This window comes from Anguilla anguilla, chromosome 11 (assembly GCF_013347855.1).
Source record: "Anguilla anguilla isolate fAngAng1 chromosome 11, fAngAng1.pri, whole genome shotgun sequence".
Classification (NCBI taxonomy): domain Eukaryota; kingdom Metazoa; phylum Chordata; class Actinopteri; order Anguilliformes; family Anguillidae; genus Anguilla; species Anguilla anguilla.
The window spans coordinates 5,723,724-5,748,489 of record NC_049211.1 but is presented as its reverse complement, the minus strand read 5'-3'; the positions used below and the strand labels follow the sequence as shown (position 1 = coordinate 5,748,489).

Sequence of the window (24,766 nt, the reverse complement as noted above, 5' to 3'; positions counted from 1 at the left end):
AACTGGACATGGAATCTGTGAGTTATGCTAATGCTTTGTTTCTGCAGTGGGTTTGGGTCGCATTGCCGTAGAGTTCCTTTCAGCTCAAATAATCTGTTCCAGGAGTGTCATGGTCTTCTATAAATCATTTTACAATGGCCAATATACGGCGTTCGCAGATTTCCTCAGGAACTGGAGTCTCTCGTATTCCTGTGGCTCGTCTCACACATCGTGGACTGCCCTGTTTAACTGTTTGGTTGAGGTGGGAGAATGTACCAGACTTGTAAGCACTATTTTGTGCACCGTAGCCGCGTTTCCACCCAAAGTACCAGGAACTTTTAAGTGTTTGAGTTCCAAGCTTTGCAGGTTAGGCAAAATAACAGGGGGACAGTGGGGGAGCCTGGTAATACACTGCGGGTACACTGTCCTCTCTCCTGTAGATTTACCCCTATGATCACATAGAACCCTGATTATCACCCCTGTTCCAAAGCCATAGCTGCATAAAGGAGAACGGAGAAAGGAGAGTTCTTTGTTGGACAGAATGGGAGACAGCCTGCTTTTACTGAGCTGACAATATGGAGACAGGTTAGGGTGTTACGAACACCCATTCAAATGTCCTGCTGGCCAAAATATTGCCAGTGCTTTTCTCTCTCTCGCTTCTCTCCTTGTTCTCTCTCTCTCTCTCCTTCCTCTTCACCTCTCTCCCAAGCAATACAGCAGGTCGCAATTAACTCTACAGCCGTCTGGCACTACTGCCAGTGTGGCATGCATCATGTGACATGAGGAATCCAATACTGCAAGGGACACTGGAAAAGTATACACTGCAATGTTTAAACAACATCGGTTTTAATTCTTTATAAGTAATGAACCATCTGCGCAGTGATCTGTACTTTTATGGCTCATATTGTGAAATGCACTAATTTATTTACTGTCTAATTCATTTTCATTTTTTACTGTTTTTAAAAAAAGTTTTTTTAGTTTTACTGTTAATATTGATTCCTGCTATTCACTCCAGTCAGCAGGACGCTGTACAACAGTTGACAGGTAAAATAAGTTTTATTTGTCATGACAATAGGACTGAAAAATGTTAGATGTACATTTCTTAGCTCTTTTACACACACGTTACACTTTAATGTCTCATGAATGTATGGCCACAAGCTTAATTTGTTTCTGTTGTGCAGACTCACTTGTCCATTATCCGACTGTCCCCTACAAAAGACTATTTTTGAAAAAGATAAGTTCTTCAAAATAGCGGTGTTACTGTTAATTGCCTTGGTTCAGCGTTAGTAGCAAAAGACGCGTAGCAGTCTGCACACAGGCGCGTGTAAGTGACGTAACGTGAAGTCCCGTATCAGCACATAATAGAAGTGGGTGGGATTACGAAAGTTTGTTGAACTTTCTGCCGACGACGACGTATGAAAACTCCGTTTGCTTCTGGCTGTTTTTCGGCTGTCGCTACCTGACCGTTGCGAAAAGCATGAACACGGCCGAGGGAACCGATACGGGTACAGGGTCATCTCCAGGTACATCATAATTTTGTTTTGTAGGAGGCTATCAATGCACATGTTTGCTCTATAAAAATATCGATATAGCTTGCTACTGCTAATTGGCCCGAGTGTTCAATTATTTTCCCCCACCGTATGGGACTGTTAAACGCTCAGTTCCGTTATGTGTAGCCTGGTTGTGAGATTTGATACAAGTAGCCTGTCTTAGATTTTCTCTTAATATGTTATCAGAGACACGATATTGGTTTATCTATCTCTACCCTGTCCCCTTCCGTACGTGTCACTAACGTTACTGAGTTTAACCCCTTTAATCTTTGTTAGAGTCGTGTCAGATGGGAGGTGCCGTAGGCTCGCGAAACTCCGGCTGTCATTCGCTGTACTGGGGTATCTGTCATGTAGTCCGTTTTAAAAGCTGCGTTTCTTTATTAAGGAATGCTCTTTGCTAAAAACGTAAAGTTTAAGGGCACACAACGGCGAAGTGCATACCGACATGTGTAGCCGTTGTTGCTAACAAAAATCTTTTCTGATCACTTCAGTCTGCACTTCTGCAACACTTTAAGCACTTGTTTTCAGTGTAAATAAACATGGTGTAGGCTATTAAAGGGCAGTATTATCTCACTCAATTCAATTTTCTTTATTGGCATGAAATACATACAGTAAATATTGCCAAAGCATTACATAAAACACACACACAAATACAGCATGAAATATTGTTTGTGCATGGTATTCACGAGAGTGAATGAAAATGTGAGAGTAAATGCAAATATCACTTATCTTATTGTCACTTTTCTGTGCAGATGGACTAAGCAGAGACATTTTACATTCTCTCAGTGCAGCTATAGTTATCCGTGGTCTCTCCCTGTGTGTTTTAATAGCTAAACTTCAGTAGTGTAGCCTTGCAAATGTCTCTTCTGCCTGTAATAGCCACCCTTTGTGGCTCCATTAAAATCAGTATGACTTAAGGGGAAAGGCTGTCAATCTTTCTCCTTAGATCCAGAGGGAGAGGCGACATCTCCAGATGGGCGGGACCTATCTGAGGCTGTGGCCGTGATCGGCAGGCAGCTCAGCGAACCGGGTCGCTTCGCCTACGCTGGCTTGTGTGGGGTGTCCTTGGGCCAGCTGTTTTCGGGCCCTGAGCACAGGTGAGGTGGGAAGGGAGTGGGCGTGGGTGTGGTGCGCAATTGGACAGTCGTTAATTAACTGCAGTACATCACTCACACAGTCAAAGGGTAGCCTTGGCTAACGGTATTTTAGTTTGTAGTTTATTCACCTGGACAATTGTGTCCACGCCATGAAAAATAATAAATCATCTGTCTGAAATGTGTGTGGGGGGTGGTGGGGGGGGAGGGAGGTGTCACATGTCACATGGGTTGTGGTGTGGGGGAGGGTGTGCTTGTGACAGGGGTTCTCAGTCATGATTGTGGGCATCCATTGTGCATTGTTCCGACCGTAAGTGCAGCCTCTGAATTGTCAAGAGCTGTTTGTTTGTTAATTGTTCTTTTTTTAGACACTTTACGTCAACTGAAGTATGATTTGGGCCTTTGCGCTTAAGGTCACATTATGTAAATATTATGCAAATGTTTCATATTCACAGTTCGGGAGACCTTTAATCAGCCACAGACCCACAACTGCACCCGTTCTCTGTTACGTGCTGTGTGGAAGATGGTGATTCCTGGAGAAAGAGATTCCGTTGTTTTCTCCCGACTAAAATTGCAGACGAACGGTTGAAAGACCCGTGGGGTGCTATTTGTTTGCCGAAAAGTGTGGGCCACCTGGTCTCTAGAACTAAACTACCTGTGAGAAACGAAGAGTTAAACGGCCGAGCAAATGAGCCGAATCTTCACTGTGATGGGCTGAGCGAAAGCATTAAATTTAATGTGCGTTTTCAGCATCCTTGATTGATCCCAGAGAATTGGCTTTGAACAAAAAAACCAGCACACACAGCTGGTACCCGGGGGCTGAGCAGACCTGGGTCAAATACGTTTTTGTTTTAAATACTTTTCTATGTGTTACTGATCTTGTCTGGTGTATTGTAATTAATGAAATACTCTCAGAAAGTGCAAACCCCGCCCTTCTGGTCATATTGGAAGGCTCAACGACACCAGGCAAGATCAATAGAGCACAGAAAAGTATTTGAATCCAAAACAAATCACGAATTTGACCCAGGTCTGGGGCTGAGTCCGAGGACCACTACGCCTCTCCGAAGGCCGTTGGCTCTCTGAAGGCGTCTCCTCTCCTGGCTTCTCCCGCAGGTGCTTTCGGGAGCAGTACCTGGAGGGGCTGGTGAGCTGGCTGCGCCTGGACGAGTCCGTGATGCCGGTCATGGGGGCGTTCCTGGCCGGGCTCGGGTACGAGGGGAGCGACACTTTCCTCTCCATCCTGCAGGGGGAGCCGCTGCTGAGCTCCGGGTCTACGCCCATCGTACAGGTGACTGACGGGGGGGGGGGGGGGGGGGGGGGGGGGGGTTTCTGCTCTGTGTGTCACCGTGTTATTATAGCATTCGCCTGAGTGAATTCCCAAGCATTCCTGCCAGAGTCCTACTGGAGATAATTTAGCCAAGCCAGGGGTCCACAACCCTGGTCCTGGAGGGCTACAGGGTCTGCTGGTTTTTGTTTTCACCTTAAAATCAGCACCCAGTTCAGACCAGAGTACCGAGTTGAAGTTAGATGATAACTGTGTAATCAACTGCTCTAACTGATTAATTAAAGTGCAGAGTAACAACAAAAACACAGCAGAGCCTGTGGCTCTCCAGGACCGGGGTTGCAGATCCCTGAACTAAGCAGAGCCTGAAACGAGTAAATCCATTAAATGGTGCATATAATTGAGTTTTTTTTTTTTTGTTGAGAAAAACTGTTCTGAAAGTACAAACACAAGGGAAGCTGTGACTCTTATTTGTTGCCTATGGTTTTGTGTGGGCCACTGAAATCAATAAGAAAACCCTCAGTTTTTTACCGCCTACCTCAGTGGTGTCAAACTCGTGCCATGGAGGGCCGTGTGTATGCAGGTTTTCATTCCAACCAATTAATGCTGCCTTAATTGAGTCCAATTACTCATTCAGCCATATGCGTTTAACTGCATTGAAGCACAGAATATAAGAAAATTTTTATTTAGACAATGCGGGTCACCATAGACGTCGGGTCACCATTGTGCACAAACCTGCATCTCTAATTCAGCAAATAATTTAACTAATTATATAATCAAGATCTGAGGCTGGAATGAAAACCTGCATACACACGGCCCTCCATGGCACGAGTTTGACACCACTGACCTACCTGGTTGCATGGGTCCCATGAGCTTAGCATGTTTTTGGCATGTACAATCCACCTGTACGATCTGTCCTCTATTATTGTCCCCCAGTGTGGTCTGTTAAGCAATCACTTCATATTTCTTCAGAATAAGCTGTCACTAAGCTGATTAGTAAATTTTCACATCATAAGGGATAGTTGGCACTTCCTTTTGAATATTGTCTTTTGATAGGTAGTAAATCAAAACTCCCTCTGTTGCCTCTTTTAGTAATGGACAGTAGAAAATGTGAGTGGCATTTAAAAAACCCATTAAATCCATTATAGCTATTATTATTAGTATAATTTATCTTCACTAAAGAACAATAAGTCTTCACCCTCATATAGGCCTAACATGTCTGGACAGTAAGATGCCCACAGTAAGTGAGATCTCTTATTTTTCAGAGCATCATGTAGGACCAATAAATAACCTGTTCTTTACAGGGTCTGTGTGGTCACTGTATTTTTGCTAAATAAATGGGATTTCCCTGAATTTACACTGCGTTCTCTTTGGCAAGTTGCCCATCAGTGCGCCTGTGACATCACCAATTACCTTTTATATCTTTCGTCCCCAGGACCTGGTGTCCTTCTCTGTCAAAGACGGTAAGCATTTACTCTATGTTTATTTTCCTGATTATTTAAAATGGGGTGAAATGTGACCCTGCGCTAGATTGGCGGCCTGTCCAGAGTTTATGCTGCCTCTCGCCCCGCCCCCCCCCCCCCCCCCCCCCCCCCCACGACCCATACCAGGAATAAGCAGCGTTGCATCCTTCTGTATTCAGCTGGTCTGCATGGGTGTCATATTTCTAACTGTAGGTTCCTGCACACCTATTGGAGGCCCCAGGTAAAGGCTCCTCAGGAGGAGCTGCCTACATTCAGGGGCTCCCTCTCTTTCTTTGTTTAGTGCTCGCCCGCTGGGCTGCAACGTCTTTGTATGCTCTCTGGCAGCTTCTGTACTGAAAAGAGCCTTTTCTTTTACTCTCAAACCCGGCGTCGGCTTTATGTTTATGATACGGTGGCTCAGATGTGGCCGTAACACCAGATATAGATAATGGATGAATGGATGGATGGGGTGAAATTTTTTTTTTTGAACCCCCTCTCTGTTTCTCTCTCTCTCTCTCTGTCTCTCTCACTCTCTCACTTCCTCTCTCTCTCTCTGTCTCTCTATCTCTCTCTCTGCTCTCTGTCTCTCTCACTCTCTCACTTCCTCCCTCTCTCTCACTCTCTCACTTCCTCTCTCTCTCTCTCTCTGTCTCTCTCTCCCCCCCCCCCCCCCAGGTCAGTACGACGCGCGCGCGCGGGTCCTGATCCGCCATGTCAGCTGCCTGCTCCGCGTGGCCCCCCAGCGGCTGGGGGAGTTCGAGGAGACGCTGGGAGAGGGGCTGAGAGAGGGAGGAGAGGAAAGCGAGTGAGTGCTTGACAGCTGTCGTACACAGACTCGAAAAAGTGTACCGTCTTACCGTGCGTACGGCCTGTTGCGTCTCTCAGTATGAGGGTATTCTTTAAAAAAAAAGAAAAAAGCATTCAGTTTTTGAGAATCTCTGTGAGCGTTGAGTGAGCAGGTGTGTGTAAGTCATCGTATCAGTATGTTGGAATGTCTTACTTTGCTTCATCTGTCTTCTACTGCTCTCAGTAAGGACTAACCAGGAAAGTAAGTATGTTTGTGTCATCAGGTACTGTGCTGTACGTCTGTAAAGAGCTTAGTCTTATGACATTGTCCTGTAGACTGAACACCCTCGTTTTAGGAACTGGACCTGTATGAGTATGTCCCACAGGGTGTAAGGGTGCATTAATGTTACCACACGTGAGCGTTTCGGTAATGTGCCTCTGTCCGTTTCTCCCGTCTCTCTTTTCCTCTCAAGAGAGGAGTCGTCCCGCCGACGCAGGAAGGAAAGAGGCAGGAAGTTACGTCGCTACCTGCTGATTGGTCTGGCCACCGTGGGTGGGGGCACCGTGATTGGTCAGTGCAGATACTGTTTTTTAAATATTTTTTATGTGTGTTGTGTCAAAAAAAAATGGCTGCTGCATCAGTGAGGTTGTTTACTGCTGTCCGAACCATCGTAGGTGTGCGTACGTTCAGTAGGTCCATATGTCCAAGCTTTCAAACTGTACACGGCGAATCTCTTTCAAGCTGAGGGGAGTAATAGTCTGTGTGTTTATGTCATTACGTCAAATCAGTGCGTGCTCCTCTGCCTTTATGTAAAAAGTGGTTCTTCCCTCTACAGATGTCCTAATTTGCCTTAATTTGTCTGTGAATGGGCAGTGCGTGTCTTTGTTGCAGCCGCGCATTTTGTTCCCGCTCTTTTGCGTGCGCGGACGTGGATGAGCGAGGCTCCTGTGTTCCCTCTCCCCCCTCTCCCCCCAGGAGTGACGGGGGGGCTGGCGGCTCCGCTGGTGGCGGCGGGCGCGGGGGCGGTCCTGGGAGCGGGCGGGGCGGCGGCCCTGGGTTCGGCAGCCGGCATCGCCATCATGGCCTCCCTGTTTGGGGCGGCGGGGGCGGGGCTAGCCGGTCAGTTAACATAAAGTAACGCAACACAACACAACATAACATAACATAACAACGAGAATAGGCCATTCTGCCCAACAATGCTTGCCATTTTCTGTTAGTGCTCTGACTCTGATTGCCTACGGGCTAGATAGTGTCTAACACCGTACCTGGTCTCCCAGAGTTTCGATCTGTACTACGTGACCTGGCAGGCTATTCCACACGTTGACTACTCTGTGTGCATGAAAAAATTCTTCCTAATGTCCAGTTTTTCCGCCTCAATGAAGTGTGATGCGTTGTTTTCCGACAGGGCATTGGAGGGTTGGGTGTGTGTGTGTGCCTTATTTCAGTTCATAGACTTCAATATTCTCCCTCCACCCAGGTTATAAGATGAACAAGCGGGTCGGGGCGATCGAGGAGTTTGAGTTCCTTCCGCTGAGCTCGGGGAAACGACTCCACGTGACCATAGCTGTGACGGGTTGGCTGTGCAGCGGCAAATACAGTGAGTTTCTGCAGTGGCAAATACAGTGAGCTTCTGCAGTGGCAAATACAGTGAGCTTCTGCAGTGGCAAATACAGTGAGCTTCTGCAGTGGCAAATACAGTGAGTTTCTGCAGTGGCAAATACAGTGAGTTTCTGCAGTGGCAAATACAGTGAGCTTCTGCAGTGGCAAACACAGTGAGTTTCTGCAGTGGAGGTTCAGTGGGAAATGCAGTGAGCTTCTGCAGTGGGGGTTCAGTGGGAAATACAGTGAGCTTCTGCAGTGGGGGTTCAGTGGGAAATACAGTGAGCTTCTGCAGTGGAGGTTCAGTGGGAAATGCAGTGAGCTTCTGCAGTGGGGGTTCAGTGGGAAATGCAGTGGGGGTTCAGTGGGAAATGCAGTGAGTTTCTGCAGTGGGGGTTCAGTGGCAAATACAGTGAGCTTCTGCAGTGCAGGTTCAGTGGGAAATACAGTGAGCTTCTGCAGTGGAGGTTCAGTGGGAAATGCAGTGAGTTTCTGCAGTGGAGGTTCAGTGGGAAATGCAGTGAGCTTCTGCAGTGGGGGTTCAGTGGGAAATACAGTGAGCTTCTGCAGTGGAGGTTCATAGGACTCCTCAGAGGGGGAAATACAGTGAGTTTCCAAAGCACAGGTTCACCGGGCCCCTGGTGCCCTTTCATCTTTCCCTTGTATTTCAGACTTCTCAAAAGCCCCTCAAGTGTGTACTGTCTGGGTATAATGACCTGGCAGTCTGATAACTGGTGTCTGGTTTGTAGACTGGTGATTTCAACTGGAATTGTCCCAGATATTGAAAAACGTTTCATTTCAAGCACTCAGAATAATATTTCCAGACAGAGATGGACGACTGCAAACCACAGATGTGCTAAAACTTCATATATAAAACCGCAGTGTCTTGTAAGTCTGTCTATGCAAATAGAATTCACAAATGTGCTAAATGGAAATGTATGAAAATCTTTAAATTAATGTTCATCTCATTCGTGTTTCAAACATGTTGAAATGATCTTCCAAATAGACAGTAAGCATACTGTGGTTTGACTTGAACACAGACTGCACTGTGAAATGCTGCACCTTCCTCTGTACAGGATTATACAGACAGGAAAATTCAGCCTTTTCCCTGTGATTTACAGCAACAGTACCAGCCGTGAACTATTTGTATTCAGCATGAGTTCCTTCATGACTTAACCCTTTGAAGAGTAGGTTTTTTTTTAGAATGTTTTTTTTTTTTTTCAAAATTCTAAGCCCGTGTTCTAGAACTCCACTGCTTTCAGTTGCCAGTAGTGATTGTGACATCAGCATTAGAATGTTCCGTTAAGGACACTCCAATCACATACTTGTGATCCTGTTCCACAGAGGGCTAAGTGGACACGGTTTAGTAAGGGGGGTGTGTATTTTAAAAACCAAAGTTTACACTCCAGCCCCTCCTCCTCTCCCCCTCCCCCTCCCCCTCCCCCTCCCCCCTCCCCCGTGCGCAGGCTCGTTCCAGTCCCCCTGGAGCAGCCTGGGCGTGTGCGGGGAGCAGTACTGCCTGGTCTGGGAGTCCCGGTTCCTGCGGGACCTGGGTTCCGCCCTGGCCTCGCTGGTGGACGGGCTGGTCAGCATCGTGGCTCAGGAGGCGCTGAAGTACACCGTACTCTCAGGTAGGGGGCGCTCTCTCTCCATGCGCACGTGAGCCCTGCCGGGGGGCCAAGGTAAACACTCCACTGCTTTGGAAAAGTGTTCCTGCACCACCGGCCAATCGCTGTTCTTCTTCCGGTCTCACCACCACCGCCGCGGGCTGTGGGCTAGTGAATTATTAGCCCCAGCCACTCGTGCTCTTGGCCCAGGCCCAGGCTCCGCTGGATGACTGGAGCGATCGGAGTCCAGGGGGTCAGTGTGAAAATGGCCGTTATCCAGAAACCCTCAAAATAATTAAATCGCTTCAGAAAATTACGGTTTTTCAAAAACAGTGCCTTTGTCTTTGCGCTCTTGTGGATGGAGCCGCAAGCCAATCTTGCTCGGAGGCTGCTGGTTTTATTTCAGTTAACATGCATTGGTGGATTAAACAAAAAAAAAAGATAGAACAGTTTATTGAGTCATTTCTCCTTTGTGCATTGAAAACGTGAAGGTTTTATGGATAGTCCACCGTTACCCGTTATACTCATGCTAATCTTAAAACAGAGTTTTGGCGCTAGCCTTAAAATATAACATATTTACTGCGTCCTGACACTTTCCAGTTTCGCAAAACCTGGAAATTTGCATTCATTTGAAAATATTTTTCATTTATGCGTCAAAGGCGGTGGTAGATGATGACTGTTCTGATGATTGCTGATTCATTTTCTCTTGCGGCATTTGATTAGCATATTTTTTATATACCGCAGCGTATTCCGTGTTTGTGCCGCTGCTTGTGTGACTCATGCTACTTGGCTACGTAGAGCGGAAATTTTCGGTACTCAAAATGATTGAGGTGTCACAGCGTTAGGGACGGTATGAGAAACGTGAGGCTGTGTGTGAATATTTCATATATACAATCATTTTAAATTTCAAGAATATGTAATTCACAGGATCCCCGCTTGTGTCCTCATCTGGCTGCCTATTGAGGTTTAAAATGCCTCCTAACGGTGTTTTATTTCATGTCTTCTGTGTCCTTTGTTGCTCGACGCCTGTCTTCGCCGATTCGTTGCGTCTCCTACACACCGTGCGCTGTGATTGGCCAGGCATTGTGACAGCGCTGATGTGGCCCGCCTCCATCCTGGCGGTGGCCAGTGTGATTGACAACCCCTGGGGGGTGTGTCTGAGCCGCTCCGCGGAGGTGGGGAAGCACCTGGCCCAGGTGCTGAGGAGCCGGCAGCAGGTGAGTTCGCCTGGAGTGGGGTTGCAGTTTGGGGACAGGTTCAACCCTTTGTGCAGAATGAAATCATGTCATCGTGTTTGAAGCCCTTTTCAGACTAGGTATTTTGTAGTGTTTTTTCAGAATTATAAGTCAGCGTTCTAGAACTCACTTTCAGTCACCAGCACTGATTGTTACATCAGCATTAGAATGTTCAGTTAAGAAGAAAATTCTAATCACGTATTTGTGATCTCACATCTTGAAGGGATAAACTGCAGTCTGTGCTCGTCTCTTTGTGATTGTCTCTTTGTGCTCGTCTCTTTGTGCTCGTCTCTTTGTGATTGCCTCTTTGTGATCGTCTCTTTGTGATTGTCTCTTTGTGCTCGTCTCTTTCCGTCCGCCGGTCCTCCTGTGCACAGGGGAAGCGTCCTGTCAGCCTGATTGGCTTCAGTCTTGGAGCGCGAGTGATCTACTTCTGCCTGCAGGAGCTCGCCAACGACACAGGCATGGGCTCGCCTCACGTGGACTACACACACACACACACACACACGCATGCAGGCTCACGGGCACTTCCGTAAACACACGCACACGCATGTGTATGCACCGCTTGGGCAAACATGACTGGTATTCTGGGATAAATACAAATACATGTGAGACAGGGACCAAGTTTGGATATTATTCAGAAATCTTGATCACCTATAAAATGATTAGGCTTTCTCTCTAGGAAGATGGGTGTTGCTCTGGGTCCTTTGACCTTGGCACACAAACACCTCAGGCAGCCCCAAACACAGCCAAGCTGCTAGTAGTATTATTAGCTGCAGCTGAAATTCTATCCATCCTCCCCAGGGAGTGAAGGTGTAGTGGAGGATGCCATCCTGCTGGGGGCGCCAGTCGATGGGTCGGCCAAGCAGTGGGAAAGAATGTGCAAGGTCGTCGCTGGAAATATTGTCAATGGATACTGCAGGTCAGTCGAGACGGGTGAAGAGGTGAGAGGTGAAAGGTCATGGGTCATGGGTCAGCATTTGACAGCGTTTTGCACAGCGTTTTGGTAACGTGACTGAGTTGTGTAACCCTGTGAGTGTCGTACCGCTGTGTGATTATTCGCCCGTGTGATGCTCAGAGGTGATTGGCTCCTGGGATTCCTCTACCGCGGGTCATCAGCCCAGCTGTGCGTTGCTGGACTTCAGCCAATCAATTTGGACGATCGGCGCATGGTCAACGTGGATCTGTCCTCCGTGGTGAGTGAACGACAAAGCCTATAGGCTCACAGGTCTATACAAGCAAACGCAGCACACATAGGACGGAGTGTAGCACAGTGGGTAAGGAACTGGGCTTGTAACCGAAAGGTCGCAGGTTCGATTCCCGGGTAAGGACACTGCTGTTGTACCCTTGAGCAAGGTACTTAACCTGCATTGCTTCAGTATATATCCAGCTGTATAAATGGATACAATGTAAAAATGGTATGTAAAATTGTGTAAGTCGCTCTGGATAAGAGCGTCTGCTAAATGCCTGTAATGTAATGTAATGTAATATATTGGTAAATGGTAAATGGACTGCATTTATATAGCGCTTTTATCCAAAGCGCTTTACAATTGATGCCTCTCATTCGCCAGAGCTGTTAGGGGTTAGGTGTCTTGCTCAAGGACACTTCGACATGCCCAGGGCAGGGTTTGAACCGGCAACCCTCCAACTGCCAGACAATCGGTCTTACCTCCTGAGCTATGTCGCCCCTATTAACCAAGCAATGCAATATTGTACCTCCTGGGTATTACATTGGATTGTACCAACACCAGACAATATTGTTCCAACTCAGAGTATCTTCCATAGTGGATCTAAACTACTCAGGGGAAGGAATCTTTTTCCAGTCACCTTCCGGGACCTTCAGAAGGCAGACAAACAGTTTAGATGCGCATTAGTGCCGGAAGAAGACCTGATTGGTTGGAATGTGTGTAAACCACAGTGCATGCAAGCAGCTATAGTTGTTAATTGTGTGCCTATATAGGGCACTAATCGCACAATCACATAGTCAGACCTATCCATCCATATTCTTAAACTGCTTATTTCTGGTCCGGGTTGTGGGCGGGGGGCGGGAGGCTGGAACCTATCCCAGAATGCACTGGGCAAGAGGTGGGAGTAGACTCTGGACAGGTCGCCAGTCTTATCGCAGGGCCCGCACACCACTGACTCACAAATTCATGCCTGCGGGCTGTTTTAGAGTCTGCAATTAGTGTGAGCTGCGTGTCTTTAAATTGTGGGAGGAGACCGGCGTTCCCTGAGTAAACCCACGCGCACACGGAGAGAACATGCAAACGTCACACAGAAAGGCCCTCGGTCCGGATTCAAACTCGGAGCCTTCGCTGTGAGCTATACGCTGCACCACCTTGCCGCCCACAGTCACACCTACTGCCAGCTAATAATAAACAGACAGCATACGTAATTCACCTAATACGGATCGTTTGCCTGCTTTGTGTTGTTCATACCTTTTGCGCCACTTTTCACAGTAAGGCATGCCATTTTGATCTGTGCTCATTTGGCAAAACAAATTATTTAAGTTGTGATAAGGTGTCAGTGTTGCACTGTGTATCAGTTCCGTCCTTAAAGTCCAATACGAAATGTATCTCTTGGATTGCCTTTTGCCCCTGGAGATTTTTTTGCTGACTGGTGTGTGCTGGTTGTGAAGTCCAGATTGAAAGTTCACCCTCATTAATTTGATAAACCTGATGGTGGCTGCTAAATGCTGAACAAACTTCGCAGTCAGATCAGACTTTGGTCAAATGCGTATTCGTTTTGGATTCAAATACTTTTCTACGCTTTACTGATCTTGTCTGGTGTATTGGAACCAATGAAATACCCTCAAAAAGTGCAAACCCCCGCCTTCTGGTCATATTGGCAGGCTCAATTACACCAGGCGAGATCAGTAGAGCACAGAAAAGTATTTGAATCCAAAACAAATACGTATTTGACCCAGGTCTGAGTCAGATGCATATTTTGTCAGTTGATGTAGGAATGGTATACGAGCCCCTGAGAAAGATACCGCGATATTACATAAGCACAATAATATGTATAAATGACACAATTATCCTCTTTACCTTTTATTTTTTGGGCAGACGATAGTTGGCTACATCTGGTCATGCTAGGCGATTTTGATAGATGTAATTATGCCCTTCGACAAATGTGCAACTGTGTTTGGTCAGATTTTTCAGGAGAAGTCTTAGACACCAGAAACAAATTTTATATAACAGGCTTTCCTGCTGAAAAAGAAGAGGTTTTGTTACTTTACATATACATGGAAAAAACTGCAAATCAACAACAAGAAACAATAAAGCAAGAAAAATGATTTGAGTAAAATTCAGCAAAATTATCTGCCAGTGGCATAAGATAAATTTACTTGAAAATTTTGAAAATTTTCTTAAAACAAGCAATATAATATTAAATAAAACAAACTTTGTGGTAAAATGCCAGGTAAGCAATTTAATATTAAAACTATAAAAGTGAGTTATTGTCTGAAGTCTATAATACTCATTAATATCACTTTTGTTGTGTACACAACACACTCCCTTAAAATTAAATAAAAGTTAAATCAAGGGTGTCCAGTCTTGTCTGAAAAGGGCTGGTGTGGGTGCAGGTTTTTGTTTTAGTCCACCAGTAAGAGACCTGATTCAACTTATTAACTAGTCATGGTCTGTAATCAAGTACAATCAGGCCTCTCAGTGCTGGGCTAAAAATAAGATTGGACACCTCTGCAGTAAGTGTGTTCCCTGATGCTCGGACACGTGTAAGTACAATGGAAGTCCATATTCTCTGCAGGTGAACGGCCATCTCGATTACATGCGTCAGATGGACACGATCCTTGTGGCGGTGGGAGTGCCTACCCGGGAGAGGGCAGGAGTCCTGACCGTCCTGTCTCCACAGACTAAAGGGGAGGGGCCAGACACCGGGCAGGACCAATCGGCGGAAGAGGGCGGAGTTTCCAGGGATGAAAGGGCGGAGCCCGGAGACAGAGGAGGGGGAGTGGCTGAGGAGAAGCCGGTACGCGGGGGGGACGCGAGTGACGTCGTCCGTCCCGGGGAGGAGTTAAAACGGGGGGGTGGAGAGGAAGGATTGAAAGAGGAGTGCGCGGACGGTTGGGACATCCCGGACATTTCCGATCTGTTGGATTCTCTGAACGATGCGGACGTTCCGTCGCAGCACTGCCCTCTGGGTAGTTCCGTGGACGGGCCTGACCAGAACATCTTCTCAAAAGACAAGGGCTTGACCCCGGAACCCCTGTGTGGGGCAGAGGGGGTGGAGGGAACAGACTGGGACTCTGAACACACGCACTGGGACTGGGACACAACGCACTGGACCACTGAGCACTCAGACTGTCGCACTGCAACTCGGCACCAGTCTCAGAACCAGCAACCCGGCTGCAGTTCCCCCTCGGGCCAGCAGGGAGCAGTATCACCACAGCTGGTTAAGGAGGCGGACTGTGAAACTACACTCTCAAGCTCCCACCACAGCACGCTGTCAAAACAAAGCATAGAAAGGAGGTCCAAGGACACAAATAGTAACTTTTATTAGATAAAAAGGGGGTTGGCGTGTTTTAAAAATAACAGTAAGGCTAAAAAGACTCTCCTGTTGTTACCAAGCAACCTAATCCTCATGAACTTAACTCGTGAAATTAAACTGAAATGAAAAGGAAAAGAAACTAATCCTATCAATCTGTTGATAACTCAATTACTTCTAAAATCATGAAGAGAAAGTCCTAAAAATATTATGGAAGTATAGTATTCTGAGATACTGACGGCGGACACTAATATAATTGTATATATTAATATAAACGTAGATGTCGACAGACGCTGAGAGCAAGCCACGCTCTACAGCCAAAGGTGAAGCTCTCGTGATTTGGCTGTTCGTTGTTCTCTGGATTTTTGGCCCTGTTTATTTTTTTTTCTTTTTTACTTTCCATCTTGACTGCGGTTTTTCTATCTCTTTGTTCATCTCAGTACCGACTGCAAAGATGCGCCGTGAAAATTAAATTCATTTCCTCTTGAGCAACTGCCAATTGTCTGTCACCTCCAAATGACACCGCGGCAAGTTCTTGGTGTTTGTCCCTGTTACTTCTGCCTAGACTAACACCCCCCCCACCTCATCTTGGAATGGTACAGTCTGAATGCAGAATGGTACAGGCTGAGTGCTGTTTGTTCTTTAACTGCCACCCCCTCAGTGGCTGTTTCAATTCAGATGGAGGCAAATTAAACTGACAAAGGGTGTCCTCCCTCTAGTGCCTCATTGATCTCTTACACCCTATTTCAATCCTAAGCAAATTTACATTTTATTATTGACATTGCTACGATTTAATCATTTGAATGACTGGTAGTTTTAAATCTAATCCTCCATTTTCTTCAGTGACATTCCTGGCAGACTGTTTTGGTCCAGAATGGTTCAAGAAAAAAAAATTTCTTTTAAAAACTGAATCACATTTTTTTTTTCTTTTCACACCTTTTTGCGTCTTCCGCTGTTCTTTCCTTCTACTTTTCTCTCTTTCACAGGTTTATATATATATGGGTCCCTTTGAATTTTGGCAGTGCATACATCCGCAGGCATGCACACGCATTTCTTCTTTTCCTCTTTCCTCTTTCTTCTCGTTCCTCTCCGTCTGTCCTCCTCCTCTCCCGTCCGTCCCTCCGTCCCTCCGCCCCTCAGTCCAGCGTGTCGACCTGATTGGGCAAGAGCAGCGGCAGCCGGCTCCCAGCGTGCTCGGCGTCGAACAGGTTGACTGCGTCCGTGGCCGTGGCGGGGGGCTGGGGCGGGTCGGAGGACAGGGAGGGCGGGTCGGAGGGCACGTGGGGCTCCCCGGAGTTTCGCAGGGAGAGGGAGAGGGGAGGCGAGGGCCTCCGCGGGGAGCGCGAGGAAGAGGAGGAGGAGGCGGAGCAGCAGCAGCAGGGCAGGAGGCGCCCCAGGGCTCGCTTGAAGTCGCGCATGAACAGGGGGTAGATGATGGGGTTCATGGTGCTGTTGCAGTACCCCAGCCAGGTGAGGGCGTCGAAGAGGGCCGTGGGCACGCACTCGCACACTGCCTTCGGTTTGGGGGGGGGGAGAGAGAAAATACAATCATAGACTGTGGGAGTTATGCGTTTCTGGGCAGGGGATTGATGGGAGGGAGAATGGTGTTATAGATGGGGATAGATTATGGGAGAATGGTCTTTTGGATGGGGATGGATGGAGGGGGAATGGTCTCATGGATGTGGATAGATGGAGGGAGAATGGTCTTATGGATGTGGATAGATGGAGGGGGAATGGTCTCATGGATGGGGATAGATGATGGGAGAATGGTCTTATGGATGTGGATAGATGGAGGGAGAATGGTCTTATGGATGTGGATAGATGGAGGGAGAATGGTCTTATGGATGGGGATAGATAGAGGGAGAATGGATGTGGATAGATGGAGGGAGAATGGTCTTATGGATGTGGATAGATGGAGGGAGAATGGTCTTATGGATGTGGATAGATGGAGGGAGAATGGTCTTTTGGATGGGGATGGATGGAGGGGGAATGGTCTCATGGATGGGGATAGATAGAGGGAGAATGGTCTTATGGATGGGGATAGATGGAAGGAGAATGGTCTTATGAATGCGGATAGATGGGGGAGAATGCTCTTATGGATGTGGATAGATGGGGGTGAATGCTCTTATGGATGTGGATAGATGGGGGAGAATGCTCTTATGGATGTGGATAGATGGGGGTGAATGCTCTTATGAATGCGGATAGATGGGGGTTAATGCTCTTAAGGATGTGGATAGATGGAGGTGAATGCTCTTATGGACTGAGGTGGCAAGAAGCAGCTTTTACTGTCATGCATCAAAAGATTGTAAAATGAGGGAGATTAGTAAGAAAATGGCTGCATGTGTGTTGGGCTGGGGGGAGGGTGGAGGGGGGGGCAGATTCCTTGTTTCTGTGATTGGAGAGGGGCGGGTGGCGGGGGGGGGGGGAGTGAGAACGTTGAGAGAGAAATGAGGAGACGGGCAGGAAGTGTCATTCACAAGCCACATTGACAGTGAAAGACTGCGAGGGAAGAACTCAGATGGGGTGGGGTGGGGGGGGGGGGTGCTGGGGGGGGCGGAGGGATTTAGGAACTCGGCGCACTGTTGTGGGAGGGGAGCGAGGGACGCAGATGGGAACACAAAATGACAGGATTACTGAGAGAGGACGAGCGGAACGGGAGTGATTACTTAGTGAGGCACACGGGGACTGTTAAGGTCAGCCATCTTTTGTGTGGCCTCTAATGGCCCCTTCTGTTTTGTCCCTAATGGATGCAATGATGAGGTAATTAAGTTTTTTTTAAAATATTTGATTAAATTAATTAACTTGTTTTTGGTAACGCTTTCTTTTACTGTCCCCTAAGTGAGAGGTATTTGCTAGATAAATATGTGATGAGAATAGCACATAATTGGGTAATTGCCACTTGGAAGGAGAAAAAAAAGGTAAATAATAAGGAACTTTAACTGAAATACTCAGAAACACCTCTATTACCTGTCAATTAAAGTGACTATCTTGTAGTTCTTAAAGGTTTCGGGTAGCCTGAGTTTAATTCTGTGCTTTCTTGGAATTTAGATAATACTCTTAATATCTGCCACTTTTATGTCCCCTCGTTGCTCCCTTCTGTTTGGCAGCTAATGGATGTGATGCTGAGGTAACTGAGTTTTAGATTTTATTTTTCTGTATTTCTGAGAGGAATGAGGAAAATACAGCGGCACCAAACTGTAATGTGGACCGAAATGAAGGAGAAAATGGAAAAGTTATGGGCTGGGCGTAACAAGCGTCAGTTCAGAAGACGGTTCAAAAGATTTGAAAAATAACTGCCAGAATGTATTGAGCGATTATGACATCATCATCACATGCTGTGCCTCATCTTGTCAGGTGTATGGAGAAATATCTTTCATTAGACATGTTGGGGGGGGGGGGGGGAGAGGAGAGGGTGGGGGGTCTTCATTGTAAATTGCTACCCAGTGACATTTACGCGGACCTTTCTCTTGTAAAGAGAGGCGTGGTTCTTCATGGCAGGGACACCGTGCTGTTCTTACTGAATGACAAGGACACAGTCCTGACTACAGCTTGGAGATGGAAACACACACACACACACACACACTCATGGATCCATGCACATGCACATATACACTTACGCGTTCACACATATGCACTACATACACACATGTACACACACAGTGCCGTGAAAAAGTATTTGCCCCCTGCCTGATTTCCTCTGCTATTGTATATTTGTCACACTGAATGTTTTCAGATCTTTAGATTAAATGTAATATTAGATAAAGGGAACCTGAGTAAACACAGAGCACATTTTTAAAAATTATTTAATTTATTTCATGAAAGAAACAAACAGCCACATCTCGCATTTTAGAAGGTAATTGCCCCTTTAGTTGCTCAATGAACCAATTGACCAAATTTAATTGACAATTAGATTCAGCTGATTGAACACAGCAAGGCTTCATTGCAGCCAGCCCCATTGAATCTTCAACCTTACTCATATTGATCCTTACCATCAGAGTGGGGGTGACATAGCTCAGGAGGTAAGACCGATTGTCTGGCAGTCGGAGGGTTGCCGGTTCAAACCCCGCCCTGGGCATGTCGAAGTGTCCTTGAGCAAGACACCTAACCCCTAACCCCTAACTGCTCTGGCGAATGAGAGGCATCAATTGTAAAGCGCTTTGGATAAAAGCACTATATAAATGCAGTCCATTTAGAGTGAAATAGTCACCACAATGTTTCTACAAGCAGACTATGATACAATCAAAGGGGTGCAGCAGCAATGCATCCAGCACATCACAAAAGATCCCGGAAGAACATCCAAAGTAGTGCAGGCCTCTCTATCCTCAGCTAAGGTCAGTGTTCACGATTCCACAATAAGAAAGAGACTGGGCAAAATTGGGATTCATGGGAGAGCAGCAAGGCGGAAACCACTGCTGACCAAGATAAGCATCAATGCTCATCTTACATTTGCGAAAAGCTTTTGAGATAATCCCCAAGCCTTTTGAAATAATGTTCAGATGAATGGACAGATGAGCCAGAAGTTGTTGTTTTTTTTGGATGACGTGGGTGCCCTCATGTCTGGTGTAAAGCACAAACCAGAAAATTCTTAATTAAAATGTCTGGTCATCTGTCTGTGGGTTAAGGTTGATCCAAAACACAATGATCCAAAACACAAAAGGAAGTCCCCACCTGAAGGGCTGAAAAGAAACAAAATGAAAGTTTTGGAGTAGCCTAGTCAAAGTCCTGACTTGACCCCAATCGAGATACTGTGGCAGAAACGGGCAGTTCATGCTGGAAAAAACCTACCAATTTGAACTAAAGAAGGTCTGCAAAGAAGAGTGGGCTAAAATTCATCCACAGCGGTGTGAAAGGCTGATAGCAAATTTATAATATATTTTTCATTAAATAAATGTTTACTCAGGCTCCCTCTAATACTACGTTTTGTCTGAAGATCTGAAACCATTTAAGAAATATGCAATAACAGAGGACATCAGGAGGGGGGCAAATACTTTTTCACAGCACTGTATCCACGCAAACACACACACACACACATACACACGTTCGTATTGCTGTACTTGTGAGGACTTCCCATTGACTTGCGTTCATTCCGTAACCTCTAACCCTAACCCTAACCCCAACCACTACATGCCTAACCTTAACCCTAACTTAACCTAATTGTAACCCTAATCCTAACCTTAAGTCCTAACCCTAAAACAGCTTATTGAACTTGTGGGGACCAGCAAAAGATCCCCACCTTGCGTAATTTTCCTCATCTTTCTATCCTTGTGGGGAGATTTGGTTCTCACAAAGATAGTAATACATGTCCACACACACACACACACACACACACTGACCTGTGCCATGTTGGTGATGAAGAAGGGCAGCCAGGCGCTGAAGAAGAGCCCCAGCAGAACTCCCAGGGTCAGGCTGGCCTTCAGAGCCCTCCTGCCCTGTCTGTGCTCCAACCTGCGCTCGCTGCTCACCGACGACTGCGGAAGAGAGCCACAGTCACACACACACATACACATGCACACACACACGCACACGTATACACATACACACAGACACACACACACACGCACACACGCACACACACACACGCACACACACACACACACACGCACACACACACACATACACATGCACACACACATGCACACACGCACATGCACACACACACACACACACACACACACGCACACACACACAGTCACACACACACACACACACATGCGCACGTATACACATACACACAGACAGCCCAACAGGAGAGCCACACAGATACACACACACACACCAGCACTGAAACCGCGCCAGTTGCAGTTGAACATGAGAGGCGTGAGAAAATAAATAATTCCGCATTTGAACAGTTTTACAGTTTTTGAAATGTGTACGGTACAGTGTCATTTCTATTTAGAAGCGTGTCCTTGCGTTCACATTCCGGAGAGGAAAAATGGAAACGCTGGAGGCTAAGACATAATCTCACGAGGCTGCTGCACCTCCTTTCTTTTCCTCTCCCACTTCTTTCGTTTTCTTTCTATAAGACGCCCACAGCCGTTTGTCCTCTCGCATTCTTTCTTCCCCCCGTCCGTCGATGCGCTACCCTGTATTCTTTACGCCGCCTTTTCCCTCGTTCGTATTTTGAGAAGATTCTGCGGCCTCTGCGTCCTCTATTATGCGCCGAAGGACGGTTGAACTTTCACGCTTAGATTTAGATAAGAATGCAGCGAAACCGTAAAACTTACAAGAACAAAAAAGTACACGATGCACGACACGCACGCACACAATCTCACCAATAAGCACAGCGGCATTTAAAAAAAAAAAAAAACATTTTATGCATTGGCCTTTACAACACACACACTGGCCTCCAATACATGCACAAGCCTTTACAACACACACACACACACTGGTCTATCCAATACACACTCTGCCCTTTCCAACATACACACTGGCCTTTACAACATACACATTTGCCTTTACAACACACACAGGCCTTTACAACATACACACAGACCTTTACAACACACACTGGCCTTTTCAACACACACTGACATTTACAACACGCACACTGGCCTTTACAACACACACACTGGCCTTTACAACACACACTGTAACTTGTCCAACACACACACTGGCCTTTACAATACACACTCTGACTTGTCCAACACACACACTGGCCTTTATAACACACACTCTCTGACCTTTCTACACACTCTGGCCTTTACAACACACACACTGATCTTTACAGTATACACACTGACCTTTATAACACACACACTCCTGGTTTGTGGTCCTTTCTCTCTCTCTTTCTCTCTCTCTCTCTCTACCTCACTCTCTTTGTATCCTCTCTCTCTCTACCTCTCTTCGTCTCTCTCTCTCACTCTCTACCCCTCTCTCTCTCTCTGCCTCTCACTTTCTCTCTGTACCCCTCTCTCTCTCTCTTTATCCCCCCCTCTCTCTCTCTCTCTCTGCCTCTCTCTCTCTCTGTCCTCAGCTCTCTCCTTACCTGTGGGTGCTGAGCCGCGGGGGGCTCCTGGTGGCTGCAGTAGTCCCCGTCCCTGTCGGGGTGAGCGTGCCCGGTGGCCGGCCCAGCCGAGGGGGGGCGGGAGGGCTCCCCGGCCGAGTGATAGGGGTGCGGTGGGTGGGCGAGCGCCGCCACCCGCCGCGCCTGCCTCCGCGCCACCCTCAGGATCTGGCAGTAGGTGAAGCAGATGGCGGTGGAGGGCAGGAAGAAGGTGAGGCAGGACGCCACCAGGGCGAAGGGCAGGCTCACGCCCAGGCGGCACTGCGCGGGCGGCGGGTAGAGCGGCGGGGGGCGTGGGGCGCCGCCGCCGCCACCGCCACCGCCGCCCAACTCCGCCACGCTGCCGTTGACCCCGCCCGGCCTGGGGGCGTGGCCCCGGCCGCGGCTCAGGCTGTGCCAGCCCATCTCGATGGGCAGGAAGGAGGTGAGGGCGGCCAGCCCCCAGGCCCCGCCCACCAGGAGGAGGGCGCGGGGCGGGGTCATGTGCTGCTTGTAGCGCAGCGGCGAGATGATGAGCAGGTAGCGGTCCAGGCTGATCACGCACAGGTTGAGGATGGAGGCGCTGCAGCACATGACGTCGAAGCAGAGCCAGACGGGGCAGAAGCCGGGGCGCAGCACCCAGGCGCCGCACAGCGCGTTCAGCATGGCCGGCGGCATCACCACCAGCGCCACCATCAGGTCGGACAGGAACAGCGACACCAGGAAGCAGTTGGAGGTGCAGCGGAGCGAGCGCTGGGTGAGCACCAGGCCGATCAGCAGGATGTTGCCGCACGCCGTCGTCAGGATGATGAGGGAGAGCACGCCGGCCAGGAGCCACGCCCCGCCGCTGCCCATCACCCAAACGTCTCCGTCACCGCCCCAGGGGGCGCTGCCGTTGTGCCCCCAGCCGGAGCTGCCGTCCCCTCCTCCTCCTACGGTTCCCAAACCAACTGCCGCAGTTGTTGCCCCCGGGGCAGTAGAGTCACCCATTGCGCCAGCGGGCCTCCTTGCGCCCCTCTGTGCTCCCACCCCTCCCTCCCTCCCCCCCTACTTCCTCTCCAGTCCGTATAGGCGAATCCCCCTGCCCCCCACCCCCCACTCTCTCTCTCTCTCTCTCTCTCCAAACCTCTCTCCAAAAACCTTCCCCCCCGATGCCCGGGAGAACGCAGAAGACCCGCACAGGAAGTGAGCCTCGGCTTTAAAATACCCTCCTCCCCCCCGCCCGTCTCCTCGCCAGGGCAGTTTGGCTCAGCGCTCCAGGCGGCCGGGGCGCGCGCGGTCCTCCAGCGTCCCACGATCCCCCGGGCACTGCTCTACAGCGCCGCGTCGCAGTCCCATCTCTCTCTGCGGTCCCTCCGGCGGTCCTCCTGCTGCAGCTCCCGAGCGCGGCGGCGGTGTGTGAACACCGCTCTGCCCCCCGTCAGCTCGTCTCCGTCGCTCGCGCGTATGTGCGCCGCGATGACTCCTCAGTGGGGGGGGGGGAAGGGGGGAAGGGGGAGGGGGGGGGGCGACAAATAAGTGGATTACTGTGCGTGCATGCGTGTGTGTGTGTGTGTGTGTGTATGTATGTATGTGTGTGTGAGTGAGTGAGAGAGAGAAAGAGAGAGAGAGAGAGAGAGAGACGGGAATAAAAACACGAGCGTCTTTACTTTAAATGTGCGCGTTGTGTAGGTGAAGGCTCTGCATTCGAAAGGACTGGACCCTCTCCCTGCTGCATGCGCCTTGCTCTGAAATATCAGCCGCGATCGCTTTGTATGTGTGAATTGTTGATGACTAAGTGTGTGTCTGTGTATGCGTGTTCGCTGCTGAATGACTGGGTAGCTGAGTGTGTGTGTCTATTTGTGTGTGCGCTAATGACTGAGTATGTGAGTGTATTCGTGTGTGTGTGTGCGTACATGTGCATGATTGAGTGTGTGAGCGTGTTTATATTAATTTGAGTGTGTGTGTGTGTGTGAATGACTGAGTATGCAAGTATGTGTGTTGGTGTGAATGATTGATTATGTGAGTGTATTGCTGTGTGTGTGTGCATGACTGTGAGAATCTTTATATTAATGTGTTTGTGTGTGTGTGAATAACTAAGTGTGAGTTTATTAATGTATGTGTATGTGTACATGTGCATGACTGAGTATGTGAGCATGTTTATATTAGTGTGTGTGTGAATGACTATGTGAGTACATTAGTGTGTGTGTGTGTGTGTGTGTGTGTGAATGACTGAGTATGTGAGTATATTAAGGTGTGTGTGCGTGACTGTGAGCATCTTTCTATTAATGTGTCTGTGTGTGTGTGAATGACTATGTGAGCGTGTTTATATTCATGTGTGTGTGTGTCTGTGTACGTGTGAATGACTATGTGAGCATGTTTACATCAATGTGTGTGTCTGTGTGTGTGTGTGACGGAGGGTGTGTGATGTCAGTGCTTCTCTATTATTGTATGTTTATGCAGGTGTGCATGACTGAGTTTTATCTAAATGTGTGTGTGTTTGTGTGCGCGCGTACATAAAGTACGTGGGAGTGGGTGAGTGACTGCTGGACTTGAAGAGTCTGTGCGAATGTGCGAGGATGCGCTACTTTGTGCGCGCACGCGTACGTGTGAACAGAGCGCTGCTGTGTGCCTGCGAGTGTGAGCGCGAGAGTGAGCGCGAGCATGACCGGCGCCCGCAACACAAGTGGCTCTACAGGCCTCCAG

General features: G+C 48.1%; 2 protein-coding genes across 5 annotated transcripts; one reads left to right on the top strand and one right to left on the bottom strand.

Moving 5' to 3' along the window:
• The first annotated feature begins 1,354 nt into the window (after positions 1 to 1,354).
• tmco4 (transmembrane and coiled-coil domains 4) lies at positions 1,355 to 15,587 on the top strand. Of its 4 annotated transcripts, none has more exons than XM_035383398.1 (14): positions 1,355 to 1,502; positions 2,482 to 2,626; positions 3,737 to 3,911; positions 5,341 to 5,368; positions 6,044 to 6,173; positions 6,628 to 6,725; positions 7,029 to 7,274; positions 7,633 to 7,752; positions 9,221 to 9,385; positions 10,442 to 10,578; positions 10,974 to 11,058; positions 11,401 to 11,518; positions 11,675 to 11,792; positions 14,362 to 15,587. In XM_035383398.1, exons 1-14 carry the CDS (start codon positions 1,457 to 1,459, stop codon positions 15,112 to 15,114), a joined length of 2,364 nt encoding a protein of 787 aa, XP_035239289.1. In that variant the 5' UTR covers positions 1,355 to 1,456; the 3' UTR covers positions 15,115 to 15,587. The 4 variants fall into 4 exon arrangements, with proteins under 4 accessions (XP_035239289.1, XP_035239291.1, XP_035239290.1 ...); XM_035383400.1 differs by having other exon boundaries at positions 2,476 to 2,626; positions 7,131 to 7,274; XM_035383399.1 differs by having other exon boundaries at positions 2,476 to 2,626; positions 7,047 to 7,274.
• Positions 15,475 to 23,075, bottom strand: htr6 (5-hydroxytryptamine (serotonin) receptor 6). The gene is made up of 3 exons (XM_035383401.1): positions 22,085 to 23,075; positions 20,433 to 20,567; positions 15,475 to 16,613 (listed from the first exon to the last, which is right to left on the bottom strand). Exons 1-3 carry the CDS (start codon positions 23,069 to 23,071, stop codon positions 16,236 to 16,238), a joined length of 1,500 nt encoding a protein of 499 aa, XP_035239292.1. The 5' UTR covers positions 23,072 to 23,075; the 3' UTR covers positions 15,475 to 16,235.
• Between the last annotated feature and the right edge of the window lie 1,691 nt (positions 23,076 to 24,766).